Below are 12,862 nucleotides of genomic sequence, written 5' to 3' on the forward strand. Positions count from 1 at the left end.
TATTCTTAGGCTATTATTAGGTTATAGCTTTCATATAAAAGGTATAAATTAGTTTCATAATAGGGGTGTGTACACTGGATACTTTTTCTTCCATTCCTGTGGCCTTTAATTCTTTATATGCGTTAATGTTTTCACAGGTTTTCATTTAAAGTAAATCCAAGGAAGCTAACCTTAAAGCAGTCACGTAACAACTTAACTGATTAATCTTGCCATTCCAAGCTAATCTGACATATTTTAACTAGCTTGTCAGAAGTATTTTAAACATCAAATCTCATCTATCGGAGGTTATTTCTAAATTGTACCACCTATTCAGGGAATTTCCCCCAAAAGCCAGATTATCATCACTGAAACATGACAATTACTCCAGAATTTACTTTCTTTAATACTTTGATATAAACTTAATTTTGGCATTTGGTCTTGATGTTAAAGTTTTTTATGATTTGCTCAGAATAGTAATGGCCATAAATGAAGAACTGAGTGAAAATTATGAATCAGTCAATTCTATAATCTAGCACACACAGAAAAGCACAAAGGGGAATAGATGAAACAGATTGGCAAATTGTTGATAACTATTAAAGTTGGTAGGAGAACTTACCATGAGAACTAATGATATATACAAGTTTATTTATCATATACCAACACATAATAGATGTATGTGGATTCATCATACGACTCTCTCTACTTTTAGATATGTTTGAATTTTAGTATAGTAAAAGGTTAAAAATTTGTTCTAACATTTTTGTTAGAACATCCAGTTTTATAGGGCCCATTAAACTCTATTCAATTTTATTACATAATCTATAATTAAAACAATTTTTCAACTCTTTTCACACTATTTTAAAAATCAGCATCTTACACTCATCAAATGCAACGTTCACAGTGAAAGAAGAGTACATCCATATCTCCCTGGGGGAAAAAAGGTATCACCAGGCTGAATTTTAACCAGGTATGGTATAACTGGCAGATATGCCCAAAGGTAACCTTGACAGCAACAAGTCAGTTGGGACCAGAGGATGCAGAGAGAATCCCCAACATTTCTAAGTTTCTTAGACACTGGAACCTAAGAGTTGTTTGTTTGGCTCCTTGATCAAACCATGAATATTTCTCAATAGACAGGCAGAGAATATCCAATCCAAGTAGGGGCTGATCACTGCAAACAATGCTAATAACTTTCTTAAATGGTGGATCCTATCAATGTTTGCACAGGCCAAGATACCAACAGAAGGAATAGACAATCTGACTCACCCTCCCACTGATTGAGCATACATAAGACAGACCCAAAATTCAGACAGTTAATTCTGGAAATGGGCAAATAATCAAGTGTGTCAGAAGCCCAGGAGTCAGAAGAGGAAATCTGGGAACTCACTCTGGGTTGACAGGGCAATGATTCAGCAAGGATCAGATCCCCTATCTTTTCCCTCAGAAGGAAAGAGAAAGATCCAACTTCAAACTCCTATAGGACCGGGACTTCCTATCCCCAGGAGTGAAAGGAATATTAAAATATCCCTAATGAATTTCATATAGGCCTCCAGGTGCTAAGCAGCTGGCTTTTTAGGATTCATACTAAACCCTGAATCCAAGGCTGCCTTTCCCCTGCTCACCCACTAAAAAGGCAGAACCCGAGGGAAAGGTCTTTCCAATGTAATGCCTCTCCATACTGAAGGTCCTGACGTGCCACTCTGAGAAGACAGAGAGATCCATCAGAGGAATTCATGCCTGCTTGTCTCTTGCTAGTGTTTAGCTAGACGGAGGTTTTACCTTTCCCCAATTAAGCTTCTTTCATAAACCTTACATTGTAATGCTGTGGAGTTTAGAATAAGCCATAGTGCATGACAGGTAGAGGCTAACAGGACCCACCTTGGATGACACCAGAGGGGACAGGGATGATTGTTAAAGATACATCCTAAAAGCAACAGGTTGGCTGGACAATGGCTAGACCGCCTATCCTTGGGATGACTGACTTCTTCATTCAATACACCAGCAGGTTGAACAGAGATTTCAAACTTTATTCAATGAAAAAAAAAATTTTTTTTGCAGTCTTTTTTTTTTTTTTTTGGCCGGGGCTGGGTTTGAACCTGCCACCTCCGGCATATGGGGCCGGTGCCCTACTCCTTTGAGCCACAGGTACTGCCCTCTTCAGTGAAATTTTAAGAGGTAAAATAAAAGGATTTTTAAAAGTTCTGTATTAACATTTAGATTCTCCTCCATATTATCTTTTACTTTCAAGAGAAGCTTATAGATTTTTGTTGTAGCTGTCGGTTGCGCCCTCATAACTCCAACTAACCTTGCTCTTGCTCCTTGGTTTCCAAGGGTTTTTTACATTTACTTCACCCAATAATTGCTATAATTCCTATTTTACAGATGAGTAAATAAAACATAGCTCAAAAATTAAGTTTTAATATAGCTATCCCTTCTTAAAGTGAAACTGAATTTTTGAAGAAAACTCTTGTAGCAAAACTGCTACTCTATTCAATCACTGCAATATCTGTTGGTAATTAAAATGGACTGCCCTTACCTTTACCAATTTTCCACTAATCTCTGGCATATCTCCCATTTTCCGATTATCCAGCATCCGAATTTCATAAGACTGACCTATTCAAAGAAATTGTGTATCAAAAACAATCCATATAAAGAATATAACTGTTTTAACATAATTCAACCATCTCTTAGAACATACATTTATCCAATGCTAATTTGTTAATATGCTAGAAAAGCAAATTCAGGTTCATCTTTGTCCCCTCTACAAATCTCACCATCATTTCCTTCTTATATTTTTACAGATGACTAAAGAGTTTCTCTGTCAATTTATTTTCATCTGCCACTCTCTTATACTAAAATTTTTATGCATACATTTATGACAGCTTCTCTTTCTTTCTTTTTTTTATTGTTGGAGATTCATCGAGGGTATAAAGATCCAGATTACACTAATTGCATTTGTCAAGCAAATTCCCTCTTATAAATGTGTTCCTCTTCCAAGAGGTGTGCCAAACACCGTGACCCCTCACCCTACTCCCTTTCTCTGCTCCCCCATTTCTTTATGACAGCTTCTCTGAGATAATTTACATACCATAAAATCCACCCTCTGAAAGTATACAATGCATTGGTTTTTAGTATATTTGAGTTGTACAACCATCACCATCAATTTTAGAGCATTTTTATCGTCCTAAAAAGAGCTCATGCCCTTCTGGCAATCACTTCCCATTCTCCACTCCTGGCACCCTCCGGTCCCAGCCAACCCCTTGCAACCACTAATCTACTTTCTGTCTCTAGGGATTTGCCTACTCGGTATACTTTACATAAATAGAATCATACAATATGGGTTTTTTTGTAACTAACTACTTTTACTTGGCAGTGTCTTCAAGGTTCTCTATGTTGTAGCATGTTATCAGTACTACATTCCCTTTTTATGGCCAAATATTATTCCATTGCATGAACATACCAAATTTTATTCATTAATCAGCTGACAGACATTTGTCATATACTCCAAACCTACCGACATGATTTCTGGAGTGTTTGTTATTAAATAATAAAAATGACAAAATCAGTAAAAGTTAAAGAACATGTCTAGGACCACATGAATTTGAGACTTTTTATAACTACCAATATCTTGTCCACACTCCAATGAAGTTGACAGAAAAATACACAAAGGGTTCTAGATCAGTGGGTCAAAATCCAACAAAGGGTCATCAAAATATAACTAAACCACTCCAAGGCTGGTGAAGAAAAACAACTATATAGAATATGCTACTAAGGAATATTCCTTAAATTTATTCAATACATTGAGAGAGAAAAACACTAAAAAAGACCATTATGGTAGGAGACATTTTTTAAAAGTTAAACCAAGACACAGAAGAAAATACTGCAGCAAACTTAACAACAGATCTGAATTCAGAAATAAATTTTCAAAATTAAGATTTAAATATTTTTAAAAGTACACCATTGTACATTTAAAATTACACTCAAGCTCACAAGAATTTAGGAAATAAAAAATTAACAACAGGTTTGTGGTGAACACCAGGTCATTAAAGACTGTTTAATTAAAAATGAAGTGGGTAAGGGTAGGAAAGAACTAAGTTCATAAAAGTGGAAAACAAACTGATAAAATTTTTCTAAAAGGAAATCAGGCTGCACCTGTCAGCAACTTAAATACGTTTCCCTTTGACTTAAGGAATTCTACATGGTCAAGATCAGGAGTCCTCAAACTACAGCCCGTGGGCCACATGAGGCCCACCTAGGACATTTTTCCAGCCCACCAGGTGTTTTTGCCGCCGCTGCCTGTCCTGCTTAGCAGCCCTTGTCCTGGGTGCTGCAGTCCAGCCCTCCAACAGTCTGTGGGACAGTGAACTGGCCCCCTGTTTAAAAAGTTTGAGGACCCCTGGTCAAGACAGACAAAGAACATGAGAGGGGAAACATTTGCAATTCACATTACACACAAAGGACTAATCTCCCTAACACATAAACAATATAAAGAGCTCTGACAAAATAGCCAAAATAGACACCATATTTTTAGCATCCCTAGAAATAATGAGCAAATAAAATGAACATGTGTGTTCTCAAAAGAAGGAAATGCCAACGAGTCTTAAAGATATTAAAAGACACTCAACCTCCATTGGAGAAATGCAAATTAAAACCACAATAAAATCATTTTTGACCTATCAAATTAGCATAAATCCCTCAGTTTTCTACTATATTGGATGTAAAATGTGCTGAGGATTGCTTGAGATTTTTAGTCAAGGAATTGAAGACCAGCTGCCATCTCCTGTCAGAGTGAAGATGAGCAAGTAGACCTGAGGGAGAAAGTCAAGAGTGGCACTGTCTACAGTACATCTGAAGGATCTCAAGGACACCCACATTGGTAGTCAAGTTGATTTACAAATCTGGAGCTACAAAGAAGAGATCTGACTAAAGACATCACTAGAGGACTTTTCAGGGTACAGTTGTAAGGTAGAGCCATTTAAAGACAGGAACACCTGGCTCGGCGCCTATAGCTCAACCGGCTAAGGTGCCAGCCACGTACACCTAAGGTGGCGGGTTCGAATCCCCAGCCCGGACCCGCCAAACAACAATGATGGCTGCAACCAAGAAATAGCCGGGCGTTGTGGCGGGCGCCTGTGGTCCCAGCTACTTGGGAGGCGGAGGCAGGAGACTCGCTTGAGCCCAGGAGTTGGAGGTTGCTATGAGCTGTAATGCCACGGCACTCTGCCCAGGGGGACAGCTTGAGGCTCTGTCTCAAAAAAAAAAAAAAAAAAAAGACAGGAACACCTAAGAATAAAGAGAAGAGGGCCAAAGTAGTTCCCTGGCATGAAGAGAGCAACCCAGATGAAAGCAGCCACTGAGGTGTGAGATGGACCAAGTGTTACAATATCCTGGAAGTCCTTTCATTTGGCTGCCAAGGAAGGAGAGAAAACTTGTCTCAGTGGGATTATTTTGTGATTCTTAGAAATTCAATATCCTTGGAATTGAAAAAAAATTCAAATAAATGAAGAAATTTTCTGGTCTTCTGATATAACATTTTTTTCCTGTTACATCTAAGAAGGAAACATCTATACTCAATACAAAAGTTCACTCTATTTCCACAAATAATATCTCAAGGCTCATTGTTCCTGTATTAAAAAGCACTCTAAATTTTTATTCTTCTAAAATCAATAGTAGGTATTTTTAAAAGGCTTTATAACATGTTATGCTATAAGTGGTTTCCCTTTTAGAAACTATATATTCTTCAATGAAAATAACCACTGAGTAAACAACCAGACTAATTTTACAGATGTAGTTTTTTCTTCTATTTGTCCTCATACATAATTTTTTTAATAACACAGCTTCATGAAACATTAGTCTAGGTTCTAACTGAAATATAAAGATCCCACTATTAATGAAGTATAAAGTTAACATATTTAATAGAAATATTCTATATTCGTCCTATTTTCAGCTTTATCTTTTGAATTTACTTTTCATGTTTTGATTTTTTTTTTTTGTTCCCCTTTTGGCTCAAAAGTGTTGCCAGAGTTGAAAAATATAACTACTGTGAATTCATGTCCCCACCCACCTTTGATTATACAGACTCCAAGTCTGGCTTTATCAGATGGACTCAAGAGCAACAAGTAGGTCAAGATGGGCCAGTCTCTGCTTTACTAATTTCAAAACTTTAGAAATCTTATTTCTGAGGTCCTGTATAGAACTTTAATCTAGTAACAAGGACCAAAGATAATAGGAACATCTACTATTGCATAAAATAAAATTTACCCAAGTATTTTTTTCTTTTCTGAAAGTTATACTATTCAACGGATTTGTTTTTCTTGAGACTCAAGCTATCGACCTGGGTAGAGTGCCGCTGCATCACACACAGCTCACAGCAACCTCAAACTCTCTGGCTTAAGGGATTCTCTTGTTTCAGCCTCCTGAGTAGCTGGGACTACAAGCACCTGCCACAACACCTGGCCTTTTTTTTTGTTGTTGTTGTTATAGTTTTCATTGTTGTTTGGCAGGCCCGGGCTGGATTTGAACCCTCCAGCTCTGGTGTATGCAGCTGGTGCCCTAGCTGCTGAGAGGGAATACTTTTTTTTTTATTTTGAGATAGAGTCTCACTTTGTTGACCTCAGTAGAGTGCTATGGCCTACTAGCTCACAGCAACCTCAGACTGTTGGGTTCAAGCAATTCTCCTGCCTCAGCCTCCCAAGTAGCTGGGACTATAGGCTCCTGCCACAATGCCCAGCTGTTTTTAGAGACGGAGTCTTGCTCTAGCTCAAGGTGGTCTCAAACTCATGAGCTCAGGCAATCCGTCCTCCTCAGCCTCCCAGAGTGAGCATAAACATACTATTTTCTAGCACCTAAGACCTATTTGTAAAGTAGCTAGTATTAATTAACATCCTTAGCAGAGTATTCTCCAAGAAGTCAGCCTCCAGGTGAAAAGCTATTTGGGGAAAAGCTAAGAGAAAAGGTTCTTTTTAGGTGCTGATCCAGCTGCAGCAATGAGCCAGTCTGGAATATAGCAAGGAGTTAAGATCAGAAGTTTCACTCACAACATGAGTCCTGGAAGCATCAAAGATTAAAGTAAAGATTCAGCTCCCAGCTATAAGACATCCGGCAGACTATTCCCGCCAGATCTCAGCTCAAAGGGAGAGCCAGCTGCATGTATTACACCCCCCGCCTAGTGGCACCATGTTGGAATTACAGTTTTTACTCCAGAGTCAAAAACTTAACTCCTTCTTCTTCCTACAGATATACATAATCAGGCATAAGCATGCAAACATAAATACAGTTTTTAAACTCAGTACTCCTATGGTTCAAAAATAATATAAAAAATGACACTCTAAGACATAAACACCGCTAGGAAAACTTGGAACAAGCACAGGCGGTGTGTGCCTATAGTCCTAGTTACTCAAGAAGTTGAGGGGAAAAGATTACTTGAGTCCAGGAGTTCAAAGCTAAAATGGACAATACACTGACATTCTACTTCCCTGAAAAAAAAAAGTTAAGGCTACACAGAGTTTTCTTTTTCTTTTATTTGCTTTACACCGCAAATATTCTTCACCAATAGGGGTCAGGGGTTCAAGAGGCAGAAGGGGAGGAATGAGCCTAAGGGTTATTGCCGACTAGCAGTGAGCAAGCCATGGCCAAACAATGGCATTCAGCCCCCAGGTACGTGCCAAACCTCCTCTGAGGAAATCTATCTCAAAAAGGTGAGGGGAGGTTGGTGCCTGTGGCTCAGTGAGTAGGGCACTGGCCCCATATACCAAGGGTAGCAGGTTTGAACCCGAACCTGGCAAAAAAAATAGCTGGTTGTTGTGGTGGGTGCCTGTAGTCCCAGCTACTCAGGAGGCTAAAGCAAGAGAATCGCCTAAGCCCAGGAGTTGGAGGCTGCTGTGAACTCTACTGAGGGTGACAAAGTGAGACTCTATCTCTAAAAAAAAAAAAAAACTTTCCTTTGGGTGGTGCCTGTGGCTCAAAGAGTAGGGTGCCAGCCCCATATACTGGAGGTGGCAGGTTCAAACCCAGCCCCAGCCAAAAAGTGCAAAAAAGAAAAGAGAAAAAAAAAAAAAAACGGTGAGAGGAAACTCAACAAATTTTCCTGAATATTCAAAGTAATAAAAAACAAAGTGTGGTTCCCCAGACCAGCAGCAGCATCACCTAGAACTTGTTGGAAATGCAAATTCCTGGACCAGCCTATTGGATCAAAAATTCCATGGGGCACAGCAATCCTGGTCTGTTATGTAAAGCTCCACGTAAAGCTACAAATAGCTAGTCAGTCAATATTCTTTCCAACAAAAAGCATACAGAATCTTCTAGAAACAACTTTCTATTCAAAAAGCTCTTAATGTAAGAATTAACAAACTTCTCAGCAGCTGAACAAATGCTATAGGATGTATTATAATAAATGCTCCCTTAAAGTACCATACCAAAGAGAAAAATGGCCTGAATTAGAGTGGTCAATTAGACATTTGCATCATTTATATACTTAATACAAGGTTACACGAGCCACTGAACAATATTATATGTAATGAGTTCTCAAAATCCTTTTTAGGCCAGGCATGGTAGCTCATATCTGTAACCCCACGGCTCTGGGGGGCTAAGACAAAATTATCACTTCAGGCCAGGAGTTCTAAACCAGTCTGAGCAACAGAGGGAGACTGTCTTCTCCCAAATTAAAAAATGAGCTGGGTGTGGATGGCACACATCTACATAGTCCTAGCTACTAGGGAGGATGAGGCAGGAGAATTGTTGGAACGCAGGAGTTTGAGGTTACAGTAAGCTATGATTATGCTATTGTGCTCTAGCCTGGGCAACAGAGGAAGACCCTACCTCAAGGAGGGAAAAAATAGGCTATTTCAAGTTATTTCATTGTCTATGTTAAAATTAAGAAATAAGTCAGTCATCTAAAACTATTGTAAGTGAATTGCACTGATTCCTTTTCAAGTAATAAAAGTTCACTGAGTAGCATTCATTTGTTTGATAAGATCATTAATCTTTCAACAGTCTAGGAAGCTCTGGCTCCATTACTATTGATATGCTCCATAAATTCATTTGTATTCACATATTCATTAGGAAAGAGGATACCCAAGAAGGGTGAGGTCCAGGAGAACAGGTCTTCTCAAGGAGACCACAAGGATACACCTGCAGGGTCTTCTCCATGGTGACTGAGCTCTTGGGAATTTGTAGACTTAACTTCCTAGAACTTGGAAATTTCCACTTCTGTGAAATCCTGTAGATTTGTGGGAGCTGGAACAGCATCTCCCACTTGATTCAAACTGACCAATGAGAAAGGTACCTATGGGTTGGAACTTTGTGACTGGAGATAAAAAGGGAAAGACCAAGCCAGTCAGGGAGCGTGGCCATTTCAAATTCTTCTATGCCATAAGCTCCGCCGGATGAAATACCCTTCCTCTCATAAACATGGTGCTTGGGTACTCTTTCTATCCATTGGGCCTCATCTTCCTGCAAAATTTATATATGTATGTATACAGTGTATGTATTTGAACATACATTTAGGCACACAGTTTATACATACATACAGAGAAGCAAGAGTTCAGGGTTCATCAGATGCCCATTTAAAGACCTTATTTTGACGGGGCCTTCTGAGAGGAGCTAAGAGGCAGTACCATAGGACACAGAATGTAAAAACATTAAAAGCTTAGTGTCTAAAAAGCTTAAAAGAAAATGATGGCCGCCCTACAGATACACAGTGGCTCATCCTACACAACTTTAGAGACCATCTACCTAGTATATGTGTACCTGGTTGCTATGTTAGTTTCCTACTGCTGCTATAATGAATTTCCACAACCTTAGTGACATCAAACAATACAAATTTATTGTCATAACAGTTCTGGAATTCACGAGTACAAAATGGGTCTTACCTGCCTAAATAAAATCAAGCATTTAGCAGGGCTGCATTCCTTCTAGAGCAGCAGCACAACCCCTTTGGGGGTTGAACAACTCTTTCACAGGGGTTTCCTAAGGCCATCCTGCATATCAGATATTTACATTACGATTCATAACAGTAGCAAAATTACAGTTATGAAGTAGCAATGAAAATAATTTTATGGTTGGGGGTCACCACAATATGATGTCCATTAGGATGTCCAAGGTGTCCATTAGAAAGGCTGAACCACTGTTCTAGAGGTTTGAGGGGAGAATCTGTTTCCTTGCCTTTTTCAGCTTGTAGAGGCCACCTATATCCCTTGGCATGTGACTTGTTCCTCTACCTTCAATGCCAGCTGCACCAAGCACTTTTAAATCTCTTACTCCTGACTCTCAAACTCCCTTTTAACTTTTAAAGATCCTTAGATTTCACAAGGTCTACCCAGATAATCAGGATAACCTGCCTGCCTCAACATATTTAATTTAATCATGTCCATGGTGCCCCTATGCCTTGTTAAGGTAACATTCACAAATTCTGGGGATTAGGACATGGGTTATCTTCTGCCTACCACAGTTGTTAACCCATACAAAAATGCCACTTCTAATACGCAAAACTTTATTTTAGGCTTATTTAAAAGATTATAATCATACTTCCCAAAAAATCCTGAGTTATCACAATCCCACAGTTGTGTTCTAACCATTACTAAAAACTGGTATCTGGCTGCTTTTAAGTACTTTTCTTCTAGTACAATCAGAAATCATTAAAGCTCTTACTGATAAATAAATGTGTAATGGCAAGAAAGGCTCATGTTGTGCTTCCTATGTAGTAGTCATCTTATAAGTACATCATGTATATTAAATTCTTAACCATCCCCTAAACTAGCAAGTGGTGAAATGGGATCTAAACACAGCAGGTGACTCCAAAGACTCTGATAACCCCTGTTAAGTAATGCCCACTCTACCTCTCATGTCCCACTGTGCACTTTAATTATGTGTAAGGCCATCCAACCCACAGCAGAAACACATATATCCTGGGGAATACTTCATACAACTAAGTCTGTCTGACAGCTTCTACCAGGCATTACAGATGAAATTCTCTTTTAAATTTCATCCTTTAGGGATAAGACCATTAAATTCACAACTACACTTACGCTTATAATATATGTATCATATGAACAAATAAGTTTATTAGACTTAATTCAAGGAAATATTAACTACACAATATTTTAATGATACAAAGACTATTATAAAACATGATAGGATTTTTCTTGGGTGTTTAAAAGTGCTAAATTCAGTGGCTACCTTGGGTGAGCAGAGCTAGGTAACTGACACAGGGAAAGACAACTTTTTATTGTGTACCTTTTCTTCCTCTTTGAATTTTGAACCATGTATACAGCATACAAATATATAAAACAAATATAACATTTGTTTAAATTGTTAAATTAAAACTGGAGATAATTAACTAAAACCTTAAAAAAACAAACTTCTCATAAAGAGAGTTGGTAGTTAAGAAAATAAAATTTTGAATTAGAAAAAGCTGTGTTTACATCTATATCCATAAAAAACACAGTCAATAATCTAAATAAATAAACTAGGAAAAACTTTTGCTACATTTAAAGGCTTTAATGTCATCATAAAATAGGGACAATACCTTCCTTTTTTTATTATTTTTTAATTTTTGGCCGGGGGTTGGGTTTGAACCCTACACCACAGGCGCCGCCTCCTTTTTTTTTAATTAATTAATTAATTAATTAATTTTTTAGAGACAGAGTCTGACTTTGTTGCCCTTGGTAGAGTACTGTGTCATCACAGCTCACAGCAACCTCCAGCTCTTGGGCTTAGGCAATTCTCTTGCTTCAGCCTCCCAAGTAGCTGGGACTACAGTCACCCACCACAATGCCCGGCTATTTTTTTGTTGCAATTTGGCCAGGGCCAGGTTTGAACCTGCCACCTCGGTATATGGGGCTATAGGGCTGGCGCCCTACTCACTGAGCCACAGGAGCCACCCATAATACCTTCTTTCATGAACTGTCACCTATTATTTCCAAGAAGTAAACAAACAAGGGCATTCAAATTATAACTTTGGGTCTACAAGCTACACCTAGCTTCTAAAACTAAAGTCTGTTTGAGTCCACGCTAATAATGTTGACTATAAGTTTATCTTCCCAAGTGCAGAACACAGACAAGATGAAACCTTCTACCTACCTAGGGATGTCTACATAATTGATTTTTCCTTCACTCCCTTTTTCTCTCATCTTACATAAAATGTAGATTTCGTGGGCCTCACAAGAATCTAACTATTTACTTTAACCCCTATCTTTTTTTTTTTAATCTGTACATACTCTTTTAAATCAGTGGTTCTCAACCTTCCTAATTCTGCAATGTATTTTCATTGTTAAAAAGGGGTCGCACCCCACAGGTTGAGAACCACTGCCTTAAATACTCAAGTCCCCAAATTCCCCTTTGGAAAAACAGCCACAGATACATCTGTGGTCTGTTCTTATCCCATTTACATCCTCAAACTTTGGCTTAATAAACCTCCACTAACTGCGGAAAAAAAAAAAAAAGCCCAGGCATGGCTCATGCCCATAATCCCAGCACTTTGGGAGATGGTGGCAGAAGGACTGCTTGAAGCCAGGAGTTCAAAATTAGCCTGGGCAATATAGTAATTCTGCCTCTACCAAAAAAAAAAAAAAAAGTTTTAAAAATTAGCAGAGTGGTATGTCTCATGCCTATAGTCCTAGTTACTCTAGGAGGCTGAGGCAGGAGAATTGCTTGAGCCCAGGAGTTTGAGGCTATAATGAACTAGATCATGCCACTGCATACCAAGCAATTTTTTCAAAAAAAAAAATTCAAAAATAAAAGTGACTGTTTAAGTTGTCTCTCACTTATTACAATGGGTGCAGATAAACTCATATGTATAAGCTTAAAATAAATTAAAACCTGTATTGATGGCTTGGCGCCTGTGGCTCAAGTGGCTAAGGCGCCAGCCACGTACACCCAAGGTGGC

The 12,862-nt window shown here is 38.5% G+C and overlaps 1 protein-coding gene across 2 annotated transcripts in view; it reads right to left on the reverse strand.

The window, feature by feature from the left end:
- Positions 1-12,862, reverse strand: part of UBP1 (upstream binding protein 1) — a 61,153-nt gene that overhangs the window by 26,939 nt on the left and 21,352 nt on the right. For both annotated transcript variants that reach the window (XM_023513908.1, XM_023513907.1), the window contains exon 3: positions 2,516-2,592. In XM_023513908.1, coding sequence (XP_023369676.1) covers positions 2,516-2,592 — 77 coding nt within the window. The remainder of the gene's footprint in view (positions 1-2,515; positions 2,593-12,862) is intronic.

The sequence above is a fragment of the Otolemur garnettii genome, unplaced genomic scaffold (genome assembly GCF_000181295.1).
Source record: "Otolemur garnettii isolate 467f Iridium unplaced genomic scaffold, OtoGar3 scaffold00002, whole genome shotgun sequence".
Classification (NCBI taxonomy): domain Eukaryota; kingdom Metazoa; phylum Chordata; class Mammalia; order Primates; family Galagidae; genus Otolemur; species Otolemur garnettii.